Consider the following 16,926-nt stretch of genomic DNA (forward strand, 5'->3'; position numbering starts at 1 on the left):
ATATGTATGTGTATGTATGTATGTATTATGTGTGTGTTCCTATTTAAACATTTTGATTTTTAAAATATATTACAAAATTTATGGGCCCATGTAGTTTATCACTGACAATTTATAATAATTCACTTATAACATTCACCTTTTCATAAGAAATAACATAATTTAAAACCCTGAGGTATATAGAGTCAAAATGACTCTCTATATTTGGATTAGTACTATAATCCATGTCAGAAAAAGCAATACAAGGACACTCTCAAGGTCTCTCTGGAGAATTTTGGAATTGATTGGGAGAAATGGGAGACACTGTCATAGGACTGCCCAGCATGGTGTGTCCACAGCAGAGAAGGTGCTGTGCTCTAGGAGCAAAGCAGAATTGAAACAGCTCAAAACATACATGAGATGAGCAAATGTAGAGAATCCACCCCAAGTGTTTACATGGACTCTTTGTGCCTGACCTGTGGTAGGCACATTCTGAGCTCATATTGGTCTGATCAGCCATAGTCAGATGCACTGTACCTTGACTCTAATATAGTGATGCCATTTTGGCCCCTTTCAAAATCAAAGGGCAAAAACCAACCAACATTGGAATTGTTGTCTGCCTTTTAGGCTATGAGCTTCTTAAGAGCAGGGACCTCATCTCCAGTGCTTAGCACAATGTGTGTCACATGGTAAGTTCGTAATAAATACTTGTTTATAAAAGTGAATATTGAAAACTATATATGAAATTGAAAAAAATACTGTTAAATGGAAAAACATGCTTGTTTGATGATTGTGATAACAGACTTTGAACATAAGTGGTTTCTAGCAAGTCATGTTTCTATGTGTAGACATACAGCAAACACAATGTAGAAGCAAAAAACCCCCAAAAGCTAATTTTCTTTAATTTCAACTCAGTAGAAAGTTTTAAACATAAATCTATTCTTCCTTATTTTTTTGAGACATGGATCTACTTAGTGGATAGTATTCTGTTTATGTTTGAGAATTTTGGATGTGCTTTTGTATGAGAGTGACAAACAGTAGAAAGACCAGAGTGGTCAAACACTGAGCACTAAAAGGGGACTGATGTAAGGTAATAAGGCTGGAATGGTAGGTTGGGACCAGGTTGGGAAGAGCTTTAAATTCTAAACGAGGAATTTATGTTTTATTCTGGGGGCAATAGGGAACACTAGAGTTTTAATGAGTCCTTACTCAATATTGGTGACATAGTCACATCTGAACTTTAGGGAAATCATTTTGGCAGATGTGGAACATGGATTAGAATGAGGTGAGATGAGGCAGAAAGATAAATAATACAATATAAATTATATTCACTAAAGGGCCTTTGAAACAAAAAATAGAAAAAAAATTGAAGACATAGAAACAATAAATTAACTAAGTTCATTAAAGGTAACAATATTAATAATTTCATTGAAGATAATAACAACAATGAGACAATGTACCAAAATTTGTGGGATGCATCCAAAATAGTACTTAGGAGAAAATTAATATCTATAAACACTTTTTTCCACAAAAGAAACAAAGAACAGACCAACAAATTGGGCATGAATTCAACAATGATTACCCATGGGGCTGAGTCAATGACACAAAGAAATCATAAGATCTAAAACCCTCACAAGTCATGTAGTCCAATTTTCTCATTTTAAAATTAAAGAAATTAAAGTGTAGTGAGGCTAAGTGAATTGTCCAAGGTCACATAGGACCAGCTCTGGATAAGAACTTAATCCTTATTAAATCTCATTTAGGGTCCTTTCCACGATACCATCTAGTTTCATATTAGTGTTCAAAATGACTTCTGAGGTTATCTAATCCAAGGATCTCAAACCCTGAAGGTAGGTCAGGTAATAAACATTTATTAAGCACCTACTATATGCCTGACATTGTACTAAGCACTAGGGATACAAAGAAAGGTACAAGACCGCTTCCAAGGAGCTCATAGTCTAATGGAGACGTGTATAAACAACTATGAACAGATAAAGTACAAACAGGACGATCTGGAAATAATGCGCAAAGGGAGGCAACAGAATTAAGGGAGATTAGAAAGACTCCCCATAGAAGGTGAGGTTTTAGCTAGCTCTTTGAGGAAACCAGAAAAGCCAGAAAGGAGAGAATTCTGGACGTAGAGTTACAAACGCCAAGCCGTATTGGATAACCTATTGCTTTGCTGAGACAAATATGTCTTTCAATTTACCAAACGTTTATTCAGTTAAACAACAAATGTGTGCCATCTATGGGTTTAAGTCAATAGGGCTACTTTCTTAAAATCCCTGACCCTCTTCCATCACAGTGACTCAAATGCTAATGATCCTTTGCTCATCTGGGTGGTAGGTTGTGTGATCCTTCCATTCAGGGCCACTTGGGGAGAACACCAATTTCTTTATAGTTCTCAAAGAGGTTCTGCCTCTATCCCAAGAAATCTTAACTTGGAGTCCCTGAGCCAGTTAGAATTCAGGAGATCTGTGAAGTTGAAAATTTTAATATTTTGCCATGTATTTTGTGCATTTAAAAATATTCTTTTGAAAGGGGTTCACTAGACTGCCAAAGGGTTACATGGTACCAAAACAGGTAAGAGTCCCTATAAAGAAAAAACGTTAAATAATTGCTTGTTGATTTATCATGCACTTAGGTGCACAAATCTTATGTAGCACCAATGCAATATTCACAGAGCCTATGGTGGTCATGAATATCCCGGCCCAATTCTGAATCTTGAAATGCCTCAGACTCTTCACATGGAAGACAGAACCAAAACATTTATTCAGATACCAGAAAGCCAAATCCTTCATAGTAATACAAATCTATACACAATCACAATGCAGATAACAACACCATCCCCAGGCCTTCCCCCTACTAGGCTCCCCATAAACCAGCTCCACTAAACAAAATCACAAACGAGCTCTTCACTCATGCTAGCCAGTTGCTTGCTTGCCTGCATCCTTCCTAGGTCTGTCTGCTCTCTGATCAAATTTTTTTTTCAGCTCTGCTCTAGCTCCTCTTCTTCCTATTCCATGTGACTTGACTCATATGACTCAGACTTCCATGTGACCCAGGCAGATCACATGGAGCTTAATGAATGGGAAAGATCTTCCCATTTAAATTACCATTACATCTTATCATATTATTCTCTTGCCCCTAAACCCTCAGTGGCATCCTATTACCTACAATATAAGAGAGGTCAGGATAAGAAAGAAGGATAGTTGGAGCAGAAGAGGAGTAGTATGAGGTTGGTTGGAACTGTGCCTGGGGAAGCTTTTAATGTCAGAATAAGGAATCTATGTCCATATTCTTTAAAGGAATGGTGGAGTGTTGAGTCTGTAATCAGAGGATAATAGATTAAAAGAAAGAAAGGACCTTAAACATAATTTAGTCCAACCACCTCATTTTCCAGATGAGGAAAAAGTGAAGCTATAGATAAGGTGAAGTGCCTTGCTCAAGGTTCCATAAGCTATAAGGAACAGAGTCAGGATTTGAATCTAGGTCCTTTGATTCTGAAATTAGCTCTTTGATATCTCTCTTCTCCTCAACTAAACTCCTTAAAAAAGGCATCTATCATTTGTACCTTCATTTTTGTCTTCTTGATATCTTCTAAACCCTTTATAATCTGAAACATCTTCTTTCTCCAAAGCCAGTTGCCAAGACTTCATTTTTTTGATGTTAAGTTTCAAACCAGCTTTTACACTCTCCTCTTTCACCCTCAGCAGGAGACTTCTTCATTCCTTCCCACTTCCTGCCTCAAAACTTCATGAGGACTCTACGAAAGTTGACAAGAACTCACTGTGCCAGCATTTACTAGGTTCGCTTTCATCACGTGTCACCTATGCATGTGCCTGACTGCATTTGTACTTTAGATTTGATCCTAATCCCCTTGGGGGCTTTTGTATGTCCAGGTGGAGAATGAGCCCCTGGCATTGGAGTGCCAAGGGGAGGAGATTTATATTAACTATTCTTATGTCATTTTAGTTGATGTCCTTTGCTGAAAAACTAATTAGTCTGGCTGATTATCAACAAGAAACACACTGGAGGGGAAGAGGGCTTATAATAGGTCAGTACTAGAATCTGAACTCCTCAGGATTAATCCTACAACTCTGAGAGTAATAGTTAACAAGTGATGGTCAACCAACATTCAACCAACCCTCTGGGGATCTCAACATGAGTGGTGGTGGGGAGTACCTGGGAAAGTGGCTCTGGGAGAACTTTTGCAATATGACTATTGAACCTACTTCCTATTGGATAACTATTCACTGTAAATGAACAAATAATCTCAGGATGTATGCACTGTGAACAACCATTAGAAAAAATATTCATCCTCACTAATAATTAGGTAAATAGAAGCTACAAATCTTTGAGATAATATTTCCTGTTCATCAAATTAGAAAAAAATAAGTAAACATAAAAAAATCCTTAATTCTGTTGGGCTTCTTGGGGAAAAGGGACACACTTATACATTGCTAGTAGAAGTGCACATGAATGGACATTTTTTTCCAGGGTAAAGTGGCAGTACAAAGAGCACCAATGTAATCCAACCTTATCACCTGATGAGTGGTATCAGAAAGAATAAAGAACTGTTAAAATACTCATAACAACATAATTTTTAATTGCTAAGAACTAATGTTTAGCAGTTGGCAAGAAACTGAATATCATACATCGATCTAATGAAATATTACAATGCCTCCAAAAATGAGGTCTATGAAAGATATAAAGAAATTTAGAAGTACTCATGGGAAACAATTAAAAGTGAAGAGAGGAGGACTCTAGAAGAAGACTATATGCATTGACTATGACTATACTTTAGGATGGTTCAGTCTATAAAAGAATATGCACACACACAAATACAGAGAGAAAAATGAGAGAAAAATAGGGATATAGCTATTGTACACCTGTTGCATGCAGAGTTTCTCAACATTCATATTCTTATAACTTGTTTGGGTCCATAGCCTACTCTTGATTTCCCTCAGAATTTATCCACAACCAGGCAAAATGGGAAGGGAAGGGAACAAGCATTTATCAAGCACCTACTGTATGGCAGACACTGTGCTCAGATTTCTCCAATGTTCTCTCCTTTGATCCTCACAGCAACCCTGGGAGATAAGTACTATTATTATCATCCCCATTTTATGTATGAGGAAACTAAGACAGATGTCAAGTGACTTGCTCAGAGTCACATAGCTGGTAAGTGTCTAAGATTGGATTTGAACTCGGGTCTTCCTGACTCCAGATCTAGTGCTCTAATCACTTTACCACCTAGTTGCTTCTTCAGAGCCATCTGACATTGGGTAAATCATTAATCCTTTCTGTGCCTGAGTTTCCCCATTTGTAAAATGAGAAAGTCAGAACAGATGGCTACTAGGGTCCCCCTCAGCTCTAAATCTATAGTCTTATGATTTAGGGTAGTGTTGTCAAACTCAAATAGAAATAGGCACTACCAAACTGAACAGAAGGATCCCATGGGCTGCTTATTGGCTTAGAAAACCACTTACTAATATTGTCTGTTTGATTGTATTTTTATTTATTTAGTTAAAAGTTCTCAATCACATTTTAATCTGGCTTAGCCCATAGTTGGGCAAAATGTGGGCAACATGGGATCCCAGGGTTGTGTATTCAACACCTCTCATTGAGAAGACAGGTGGGTCTCATTGGAAAGAATCATAGCTTTTTATTCATACAGACTGACTGACAGTCTGTCCTTCATCACTAACAACAGCTACAATACCTTGAGTTGCAGAAGGTGATATCATAGTATCATAGACTGTTGAAGACAGTGATCTCACTGTCTAATGAACATGAGTTAGCAGGCTCTTTCATCTGTTCTCGATCCATCCTCTTACCAGAGCTGAGTTTAAATTTCCTCATTCTATTCCATGGCAACTGGTTTAATATCTAGTTTTCACACAGCCTCATCAAGTTACTTCTTTGGAAATACTATAGCAGATGTGCCCTACCCCTACTCGTTGTAGGATTAATCTTGAGGAATTCAGTTTTTAGTACTGACCCTTTATAAACCCTCTTCCCCTCCAATGTGTTTCTTGTTGATAATCAGTCAGACTAATTAGTTTTTCAGCAAAGGATATCAACTAAAATGACATAAGAATAGTTAGTACAAGTCTCCTCCCCTTGGCATTCCCATGCCAGGGGCTCATTCTCCACCTGGACATACAAAGGCCGCCAAGGAGATTAGGATCAAACCCTAGAGATCATTAGGATCTCTATCTCTTTCTTTGTCTCTCTGTCCCAGTTGGTCTGTCTGTCTCCCTTTTCCTGCTTCTCCAAATTGCATTCATGAGAGACTAGTAAGTCAGGGGTTTTCTAGAGGTGGGCAGCTGCTTCAACAAATTCTCTCTGGGTTATAGGACTAATCCTGGTGAGTAGCTACATTTCTACTACTCAACCAGTTGAATATATGAATTCTAAATTAAGTGTTTGCTAAACAGTAGGCAAAGCAAGAATGATTATAAAAAATTCCACCCTCAAACCTATGGCACTACCAATGTACACAGTGTCTCTAAGGAAAAGTGAGCACAGAGTATCATGGGAGTTATTTATTTGTTTGTTTGCTTGCTCATTCATTCATTAGTCTATCTATCTATCTATCTATCTATCTATCTATCTATCTATCTATCTATCTATCTATCTATCTATCTATCTGTCTGTCTGTCTGTCTGTCTGTCTGTCTGTCTGTCTGTCTGTCTGTCTGTCCGTCTGTCTGTCTGTCTATCTGTCTGTCTGTCTATCTGTCTGTCTATCCATCTATCCATCTATCTATCTAACAAGAACAGTTCACACAAAGTTTCATTGATAGGGGTTGCACAGATGGCTCAACTGCCATGTTTCATGGTTAAACTCTTTAACTGAGAAGTTGGATCATGATTCTGCTGGACTGAGCTGTTCTACTCTGATGTGCCAAGCCTTCCTTTTGCTACCAACGTAGCACATAGATCCTTTCTTTCAGAAAGAGCAAAGACCCTTAGCTTGGGATTTGTAGCACTTAAGTAATTCTGCTCCTTCTTGAGGGGTTTACCCATCTCAGGCAGCAGATGTCAAAAAGAGAGAGAGATAGACAGACAGACACACAGAAAGACTCTCCTTTTCTTTTAGCATTTAGCTACTCTAGGCATCATCAAGTAGCAATTCAAAGAATGGTAAAATGTTTTTTCCCATTATACTCTAATATTTCTTTTTAGAGTTACCCCACTGGTTCAATGCTGGGTCCCTTCAATAAGAGATGTCACTTCTGCTCCGTGATGAATAACTAAATCCTCATTTGCGCTGCCTAAGCCATAAACAGGCAATATACATTCTCCCAACAATCACAAAATGGTTCTGAGATTCAGGTTTTTCTAACTATTAACTCCAAAATCCTCTTGTCAGTTATATTCAAAATAAACACTGGGAAACAAGACATTGCTGCCATCTTTGCTCTGAGTAAGTGACTTGTCTCAAGGATTGCTTTTTTAATTTTTATATGTCTCACTTCTGTTTTTATCTTTAGCTTTTTCAAATAACAAAATAATAAAAACATTAAAGGCAATCCCTTCATAATAGAATATCCCACATTTTTAGACAATTTACGTAATACAGTTACCACTAATTATTCCACCTTGAATGTTGTGTTATGTGTTCTCCCAAAGTATCTACTATATAGTATAAGGACTTGACAATATCATGATCACATGGGCAATAGATACCCTGAAAACCAATAATCCTTAATGAAGACAAAGAGTCATCACTGAATACTCATGATAACTCAAATATGCAAGATAACATGTTAGCTACAAAGTGGTCCTTCAACAGTAACAACACCCATTAAGAACATTTCAATTCACTTTTACACAGAACAATATTATCAGTTACAGTTAAATAAGTCATCAGGCCAATAAGAATTCCAATGAAACAAACCTTTTGCCTGTTGATTCCAGTCTTGAAATATGTACTATATGTGTATACACGTATGTGTGTATATATGTAGATGGACATATTCATGGATATGTGTATACACACACACACACATATATATAGTATACATATATGTATACACATATAATGATGCACCCAGATGGCTCGGTGGATAGAGCACTGGGCCTGGAGTCAGGTAGATCTGAGTTCAAATCTAGTCTCATACACTTACTAGCTGTGTAACCCTGGACACATCAGTTAACCTCTGTTTGCCTTAATCTGCTAGAAAAGGAAATAGCAAACCCCTTCAATATCCTTGCCAAGACGATTTTATGAACAGTATGATCCATGGGGCCACAAAGAATTGGACATAACTGAACAGCATATATATATATATATATATATATATATATATATATATATATATATATATATATATATGTAATGCATATATATGATATGTATACACATATATATCCATGTGCATGGATATACACACATACATACCTCCATAAAATATTTATATTGGAGGAAGAAATATTCTAAGCTTGAGACAACATACAAAACAACCTAGATTTTACTGGATGGTTTTCCTGGTGGCTACAGTATAATTTGGGGCAGCTTGTGTTGTAGGGATATATTTCAATAAATAAGATCTGGAACACCCTACTCCACATATCTAAGGATGGCTATGATTTTCATCTTTGTGGAAAGTCAAATGGCCATGACTAGAACATTATTCCTTCATTCTTCTACCTTTAAGAGGGGTATTTGGCTAGAATTAAATCTATTTCATGTCAGATATTTACAGTCTAGGGGTACAATGCTCTGTTTTGTGGTTCAGAATAAAATTAATTTTTCTGGGTCCTTCAAGAGAGAGGTGGACCTGTCCCAGATCAGAAGAGTGAAGGTTGATTTACTCTTGAGAATTTTGTCTCCTTTCCCACCAGACTCTTCTTATATAAAAGTCAATCTCAGATAGCAAATAAACATATTTATTCAGGCAAACTATGAAATAGAAGTAGGGCAAGTAATACTCATAAGGGTAGATTGTATATTTTTTTGTCATTGTCCTTCAGTTGTTTTCTAAGCACGTCCAACTTTTCATGACCCCATTTGGGGTTTTCTTGGCAAAGAGAGTAGAGTGGTTTGCCATTTCCTTCTGTAGCTCATTTTACAGATGAGGAAACTGAGTCAAAATGGATTAAGTGACTTGCTGAGAGTCTCATGGCTAGTAAGGGTCTGAGATTGAATTTGAACTCAGGAAGACTCATCTTCCTGACCCTAGGCCTAGCAGCCCTTTTGTATTTTATGTACAAGAGTAAATGTGTTCTTTGACTTGAGAATGAGATAAAACCCAAGCTCAGTCAAGGAGAGAACAGTCTAATCAGAGAAGCCCACTCAACATTCTCTGGGCAGGCACTGGAAAACAAGGGTTATGTTGAGGTGGCTAGAATTACAAACTTGCTTTTAGCTCTGAAAACTCCTGTAAATCATTACTCCTATAAACCTCTCTCAACACATCTCTCTCAAATTCCATTTCTCTGATATCTGATCTCTCTCTCTCTCTCTCTCTCTCTCTCTCTCTCTCTCTCTCTCTCTGTCTCTCCCCTTGCCCCCTCTCCGCATCACTTTACCAACCAGGAATCACATCTCCCTCATATATACCGTACGCAGAGCTATAGTCCCAGAATTCTTCTTAGCCAATCAGGATACTTGTCTTTTATGTATATGTTGTTCAGGGAACTGTTCAGGGAACTAAAAGATAGATGTGGTAAAGGTGTTACATTAAAAAAAAATAAACTCAAAATTTCAAACCTACATATTTTGGTATAAGGCCTTAGAAATGTAGCACTCTCGTGTATTCTGAAGCTCTTAATGCATTTTTTTTTTTGACAAAAAGTATTTTTATTTTGACATCTGAATAAGTGTTGACTCCTCAGGACACAGCCTTTGGCATCTTTCTCAACTTATTCATCAGCTTGCTGCACTGTGCCTTTCTCAGAAACATAGATGCCATCCAAAAACTTTCAGATATCTTTGTTTTTGACTGTGGTAGCTTGTTGGATCAGGGCAGCTGAGTTTGAAACAAGTTCAATATCATTTCCTTCAAGAATTAACTCATCTCTTTGGGCTTGAGAAACAGCACAAGCAACACCTGGTCTCATGCGCACTCTTCGGATATATTTTTCACCCAAGAAATTTCTGATTTCAACAAGTGAGCCATTCTCTTGAATAACAACATTGATGGGGAAGTGAGCATATACAGACCTCATCTTGTAACGAAAACCCAGGGTAACACCTTTGATCATGTTTTGTACATGACTACAGATTGTGCGCACGGTTGCAAGTTCTTTTCGATTTCCCCACCACTTGTACACCCGGAGCCTTTTTTTCTTCTTTCCAAGGAGGCTGAGCTCAACATTGATATGGTTGAAATCCCTATGGAGGATTCCTCTGGCCCCCTTCACAATAACTGTCCGACCCTTAAGGGAGATGACAACATTTTCTGGGATGTCGACGGTCTGGTTGCTGAGAATGGTCTTCATTCTGGTGCTGGATGGGCCAAAGAGAGAACCTGCATTTTCTTTTTGTATGCCTGTTGTAGGATAAAGAAAGAGAACAAGAATTTATTAACCAGCTACTAATCACCAGGCACTGTGCTCTAGGGATATGAGACCAAGGTAGAGGCTAGGGGCTTTGGTCCTCTTCCCAAACTGACTCCTTCTCTTGGACTTAGCTGAGACATTCTTTCCTCTTTGCCAGGTACTTGAAATCTCTTAGGTTCCACCCTAATTCCCATTGGCTCCATTTTTAAAAAAATCAGCTTCACAGGGAAAGTGTCAAATTTCCTCAACCAATCTGAATACTCTATTCCTATGAAATATCATTCTAGTTGATTATGGACTTAAAAAAAACCTTTTAGTCTAAAGACTATTATACATTGATTATCCTCACCTGGTTAAGGTATCAAATCATAGAATTTTTATCACTTATTTTTGGTGGAGTACAGGTAATTTTATTGATTTGACACCTGTGATGTCAAACTCAATTAGAAAGTGATCCATGTGGGCTGAGTTGACTTAGAAAACCACAAATCAACATTATCTATGTTGTAGTGTATTTTTATTTATTTTGTTGAACACCCCCCCATTACATTTTAATCTGGTTCCCCCTCAGGAGTTTTTCTTAAGACCTGAGGGTCTTAAGTTTGACACCTATAATTACATCAACACCCATCTTTACACTTAAAATAAATGGGCAAAATATGTGATAAGAAAATTATAATGAATAGCAAGCACTCCGCTTCCCTAGCTTCATCCTGCCTGGCTTCTTTCATCCTCCAGGAACAAAATATTGTGACTTCAGCTTGTTCCTGATGAAAATTCAGCAAAGGGCTCAATCCTGGGAAACAGCAAAAGGTGAGTTAATGATTTGCTCATAAGATAAACTTGCAATATTTGGGATCTCACTGTCTCTTATCAGGAGTGTGTTGGTAAATGTTTAACAACCAGCTGTCTGGGGAAAAATGTATGCAGGACATACTTATACATTTAATCAGTATTATTAGAATTTTCTCTACCGCTTTCTTAAGTCCAGACAATTGACAAAACAGCAAATCAAGTCCTGATTTCTAGTATTTGTGGATTTCCTGAGGGGTGAATGCTTACACTGAAAATTTAACAATTAGTTCTGGGTTATAATCTAACCCTACAACTGGAGATTCAGGACTCTGTAGCTTTTGCTTCCTGGCACAATCACGGGTGATTGGAGATGCCTCACTGCCTAGCAGTCGCATCCATATGACTGAGGAGAGGTGGAGGGAGAATGGGATTCCAGCCCTGGTAGAAGATACAGCCCAGGAACAACGTCTGGTTTTACAGCCACTTCTCTTCTTTCTCATCTTGCTCTAATCTCTCTGTGTTTCTTTTCTCCCCAAATTATGCCCCAGCCTTTCACAAGGTGACCCATAATACTTCTGTTCAATCAGATTACACTCTGGAGAGCATCATCACCTACTTCAGGTCACCTAGGCTCATAGGGGATGAAGTCCTTCTTATAGGGAAATCCACTTTTAGGTATGCCATAAGTGCATTTTTGTTGGTTTTTGTTGTTTGAAGTGCATAATTTATTTTTTAGACTAAATATATTAAAAGGTTGTTTATCTCTAAACTAGACTACACCAAGTGATTAAGGTCAATAAACTCTTCACCATTTATGGTAGGTCTCAAGGCACATAGGCAGGTGACTATATGCAAGTCTTCATCATCTTTTCTGATCCCTTTGGTCTAGTTTCCAGTCCCTGAACTAGGGTACTAGATAATCCCTAGCCCTAGACCAGTTTTGAATCACAGTAATCCTTCAGGTCTAAGACCTCCTGCCTTTATCTTGTCCGGACCAATTATTGATAAAAATGAATCAATAGAACTCCCTTGGGACTGACCCTATGACCTGGTTGAAATTTTCTCTAACTTAGCTTGGTGGATTTGTTGGAATCAATTGAAGTGTGCCTGGGCCTAAAGTGGTAAGGCTCCTACTCTGCCTGCCCTGGGACCCTTCCCTTAACCTCACTTCCTAGAGGCAGTGGAGTGTGGAGAGCTGAATAAAAGAGGAAAAAAACCCACCCTCTTGCTAATGGAATAAGAGTTTTATTTTTACTGAAGAATGGATTAGTGGAGATAAATTAATGGAGGATATCCTTTGCCAACATTACTGACCATAAAAACCAGAAACTCTAGGGATTATCCTGCTCAAGTACATACTCTTAGTTACTAGATGTACATATGGGATTTTGGAAAATGTCATTTATCAAACTGAAGGCTCAGTATATTTATTATTATTATTTTTTCCTTCATGTGCAGCTGCCTTGAGGAATGAGACAATAAAGTTTCTGCGAGATTTTGAGTTTGAGTAACGGTGGGGTCAGGGCAAGAGAAGCTCTAAGGAGAGTGAGCATCTTTGAGCTTTTAGATCTGCTTCTAAAGTTATCTGACCATTGGAAAGCCTCTTAACTCCCAAGACCCCATTCTGTTTGTCCCTTTGAGAAATGGAGGGAAAGTGGTGGCTGCCTGTTGCTAGACAAAATGTGACCAATTTGCTGAAGGTTAGGAATAAAAATTCACCAAGGGCATCTATAAAAGGGCATAGCTCATGGAATGATAAAATTTAGACCTGGAAGTTACCTCTGAGGACATCTTTGTCAGCCTTTTCGTTTTACAAATGAAAACGCTGAATCTAAAGGAATTAGGTGATTTGCCTAAGGTCAAATGGGTAATCCACAAAAGCTGAATTAAAACTCAAAAATTTAATGCTTTTTACCCCAAACTGGGCTGCCAACTACCACCACCACCTCATTTGTTCATTCACCTTTTATTAAGTGCCTGTTATGTCCAAAACACTGTCCTAAGCACTGGAAATACAAAAATGAAAGAATTCCTGCCTTTAAGGAGCTTACAACCTATTGAGATCGGTGGAACAATATATACATAAATGATTAGATTAAAAATAAGTAATGTAAAATACTTTTGTTGTCAGCACTAACTACTAGAAGAAATTAGAAAAGCCTCAGGAGCTTTTAAGGGAGCTAGAGGTCCTAAAGCGTAGAGCCTAAGCAGCAGAGCATTTCAAGTGTGGCTGTGGTTGGGGCTTGTCCTTCCTTCTTGAAGAAGGCCTTGACATCATGGAGATGATGACATGACTTGCAATTGCATTTGAGTAAGGGAAGGCTGTGCAAAGTCACCAGCCTCACTTTCTCCTCCAGGACCAGCTGGGTCCAGTGGCCAGATATACATCAGGAAAATTGGAGATGGCCCATGATGCAGTGGGAGACTAAGGCTAAGGTCTTTTCATGTTCTCAATTTGAGTGAAGTAACCCCCATTCAATGAATAGGCCTCTTTAAGAAATGAGTCAAGGGATGGTCCCTTTAATTAGGAAAAAAAAAAATCAGACTGGGAGGGGAAGACCTTCAGGGTTGCTGGCCAAAAGAGAAACAGTTACTACTGACATTCACTCTGACCTAGGAGGGCCCAGAAAATAATCATTAAGTAGTGCTTGGGTAAGGCGGAGCAGCCATATAAAGCACCCAGCTGGCCAGTTCCAGTTGGACAACTCATCCCCTCCTGTCCTGTCCTGTCCTGTCCTGTCCTGTCCTGTCTTGTCCTGTCTTTTCCTCCACTCTCTTCCCTCTCCTCCTCTCCTCTCCCCTCCCTTTCTCTCCTTTCCTCTCCCCTAATTGAGTATCATGCCCCTACATTTCTGCCCAAAGAAAGGTAAATTTTAATAGCTGAAATCTATCTAATTAACTTGGGGTTTACTGGCTAGATTTCTTTCTCAAAGGCCAAGTTTTAAACCCAATTCACTCTGGAGCTCATGGATTGGACAACGATAGGATGTGGTTGAGTTTTTGCAAAGGTGTAGAGACAGGAAACAGAATGGAAAGTAAAGAAGGACAATTTGGCAGGAACAGAGAATGTGATGACGAGCAATGTGACATCAGTTGGGAAAGTGAAATTGTGGTGCGCCTGTGTCAGATTTTGATTGCCGAGCAGAGGAGTTCATACTTGATCCTAGAGCCAACAGGAAACAATGAGCTTCTTGAGAAGACTGTTTTAGGGATATCAATTTGGCAGCTGTGAGGACATTGCGTTGGAGAAAGGGAGAGAGTGGAGCCCAGAGAACACTTAGAAGACTGTTACAATAGAATAGAGAAGAGATAATGGCGGCCACAAAAAAAAATAAGGATAGTGACTGTTGAAGGGGGAGGAAAATGACAGATCCAAGAGATATTGTGGGAGCAGAATTGAGGAGACTTATCAATGGATTGGATAGGAGAAGTGAGGGAGGATGAAGAGCCTAGGTAATAAAAGGTGGTGAACCTGGATGACTAAAACAATAGCAATTTCCTTGATAGAAGTAGAGAAGTTAGGAAGAAGGATGGGGTTTTTTTTGGGGGGGGGGGAAGGTAATGAATTCAGTCATACATATTGAGTTTTTTTGTATTTTTTAAAAAATATATTTATTTTTAATTTGTGAAATTAAGCAAGGATTTCCATAACATTATAATAAAAAAGGTGATTGCATATGAAACTACACATCTATTATACAATTTGCTATTCCTTTTAAATATATAATGAAGTCATCATATAAATTTCTTTTTTTCCTTTTTTTCTTCCCTCCTCCTTCCTGCCCCCCCCCCCCATACCCATCCATGGGGGAATGGCTGAATAAGTTATGGCATAGGATAGTGATGGAACATTACTGTGCTATAAGAAAAGATGGGCTTGATGATTTTAGAAAACCATGGATAGACATATTGAATTTGAGATGTCTGTCCAGGAGGCAGCTGGATGGTATAAGAGTCAAGCTTCAGGGAGAGGTAAGAGCTAGAGAAATAGAAATCACCAGTTATCTTCCATTTTTGTTGCTAATATTGAAAAAGAGGATCAGGATCTGCTTTGTAGGCTCTGAAAGGTCAAACGTTTAGCTTCCAGGGGCATGATTTAACCTAATGACCACTCACATTTCTAAAGACCTTTCTTCACAACCATGTGATAGAGGTTTGATATGTCTTATTGTCTCCATTTTATAGATGATGTATCTAAGGCCTAGATAGGCCAAATTTTTCATTCAAGGTCATATAAATTAGTGTGTCAGAGTTAGGATTTTATCTCAGAACTTCTGCCAAGAGGCAGTACGGTAGAGTGGATAGGGCACTGGACCTGGTTTCAAATCCTTTCTCAGTTATTTTCTAGCTCCATGATTCCTGGCAAATCACTTAATCTCTCCATGCCTCAGTTACCTCATCTGTAATGAAGGCTCTAAGATTTCATAATCTATTGTCTTTCAACAATGACGGTGATAATACCAAGTATTTATATGGAATTTCAAGGATCATAAAGCACTTAACAAATATCTTTTTATCCTCACAACCACTTGGAAAGGTAAGTGCTATTATTATTCCCATTTTACAGATGAGGAAACTGAGTCGTAGAGAAGATAAGTGGTTTGCCCAGGGTCACACAGTTAGTAAGTCCTCAAAGCATATCTGAATCCTCATAACATAATAACATGCTTTTTCCTTGAATATCAACTTTGAAAAGCAGTTTAGCCTATCAGAAACAATGATGGATTTGGAATCAGAAGATTTGGGTTCCACTCCTGGTTCTGAAACTAGCTATCTGATGCTGGACAAGTTATTTCCTTTCCCTGTGAGCCTCAGTTTCCTCATATGTAAAGTAGAAGAGTTGGATTAGCTAGTTTCCAAAGGCCCTTCTAGCTCTGTGGTTCTGTAGTTGTTCCCTGAACCACCACTCCCCTAACATTCTCCCCCTCTTCCCCACCTGCCTTCTATTGTTTAATGTCTTCAACTTGACCTTTAGCTTTGGACCAAGCATTCCAGCTGGGCTGATGGGAAAGATGAGTCCCTCAGGTTTGAAGGTTTAGAGTTGAGCTATACTTAGGACATGGATCATGTCAACAGAGCCTGGAATTTACCATAACAATAACTTTGCTGGACGTTCTCTGAACCTGGAGCAAATCAAGGTTTGAACCAAGGCATTTCATGAGGCACACATAATAGTTCTTCCCCCCTACACTTACCTCCCCGCTCCTCTCCACCCCCATTCCTTCGCTTTCCATCTGGCAAAGCTGGCCCCACCCACATGGGTGGTGAACAGAACTTCACGTTCCCACACCAGACATGGGAACCCTCTCCATGGTCATGTGGTTTGTCTAAGACATTTCAGTTGTCCCAAGGTGTGAGGTGAAATTTGAACAAAAACCTGTCAAGTGGTAGAAGCCTTGGTGTGGAGAATCTCAAGGTTAGCCCATGGGGTGAGCAGCAGGGGTATGCCAAAGTCCAAGGAAGTATTCCTTCAGGAACTGCCCACTGCAAGCACTTTAGTGAAGAATGATAGAAAGAGTTATTAACCTTTGAGACACTTAATTCCACAGTGTAACTGAGCATCTGCCTTGGATCAAGCCAAGGAAGATTACATCGGCCCCACCACAGAGCAGTTGTGATAGTTTATATTCAAAACTAGACA

General features: G+C 38.7%; 1 protein-coding gene across 1 annotated transcript; it reads right to left on the bottom strand.

The window, feature by feature from the left end:
* Positions 1 to 9,833: 9,833 nt before the first annotated feature.
* Positions 9,834 to 10,454, bottom strand: LOC140527959 (large ribosomal subunit protein uL6-like). Its single transcript, XM_072645314.1, has one exon. The coding sequence runs from the start codon at positions 10,428 to 10,430 to the stop codon at positions 9,912 to 9,914; it is 519 nt and encodes a 172-aa protein (XP_072501415.1). The 5' UTR covers positions 10,431 to 10,454; the 3' UTR covers positions 9,834 to 9,911.
* Positions 10,455 to 16,926: the final 6,472 nt, after the last annotated feature.

The sequence above is a fragment of the Notamacropus eugenii genome, chromosome 1 (assembly GCF_028372415.1).
Source record: "Notamacropus eugenii isolate mMacEug1 chromosome 1, mMacEug1.pri_v2, whole genome shotgun sequence".
Classification (NCBI taxonomy): Eukaryota; Metazoa; Chordata; class Mammalia; order Diprotodontia; family Macropodidae; genus Notamacropus; species Notamacropus eugenii.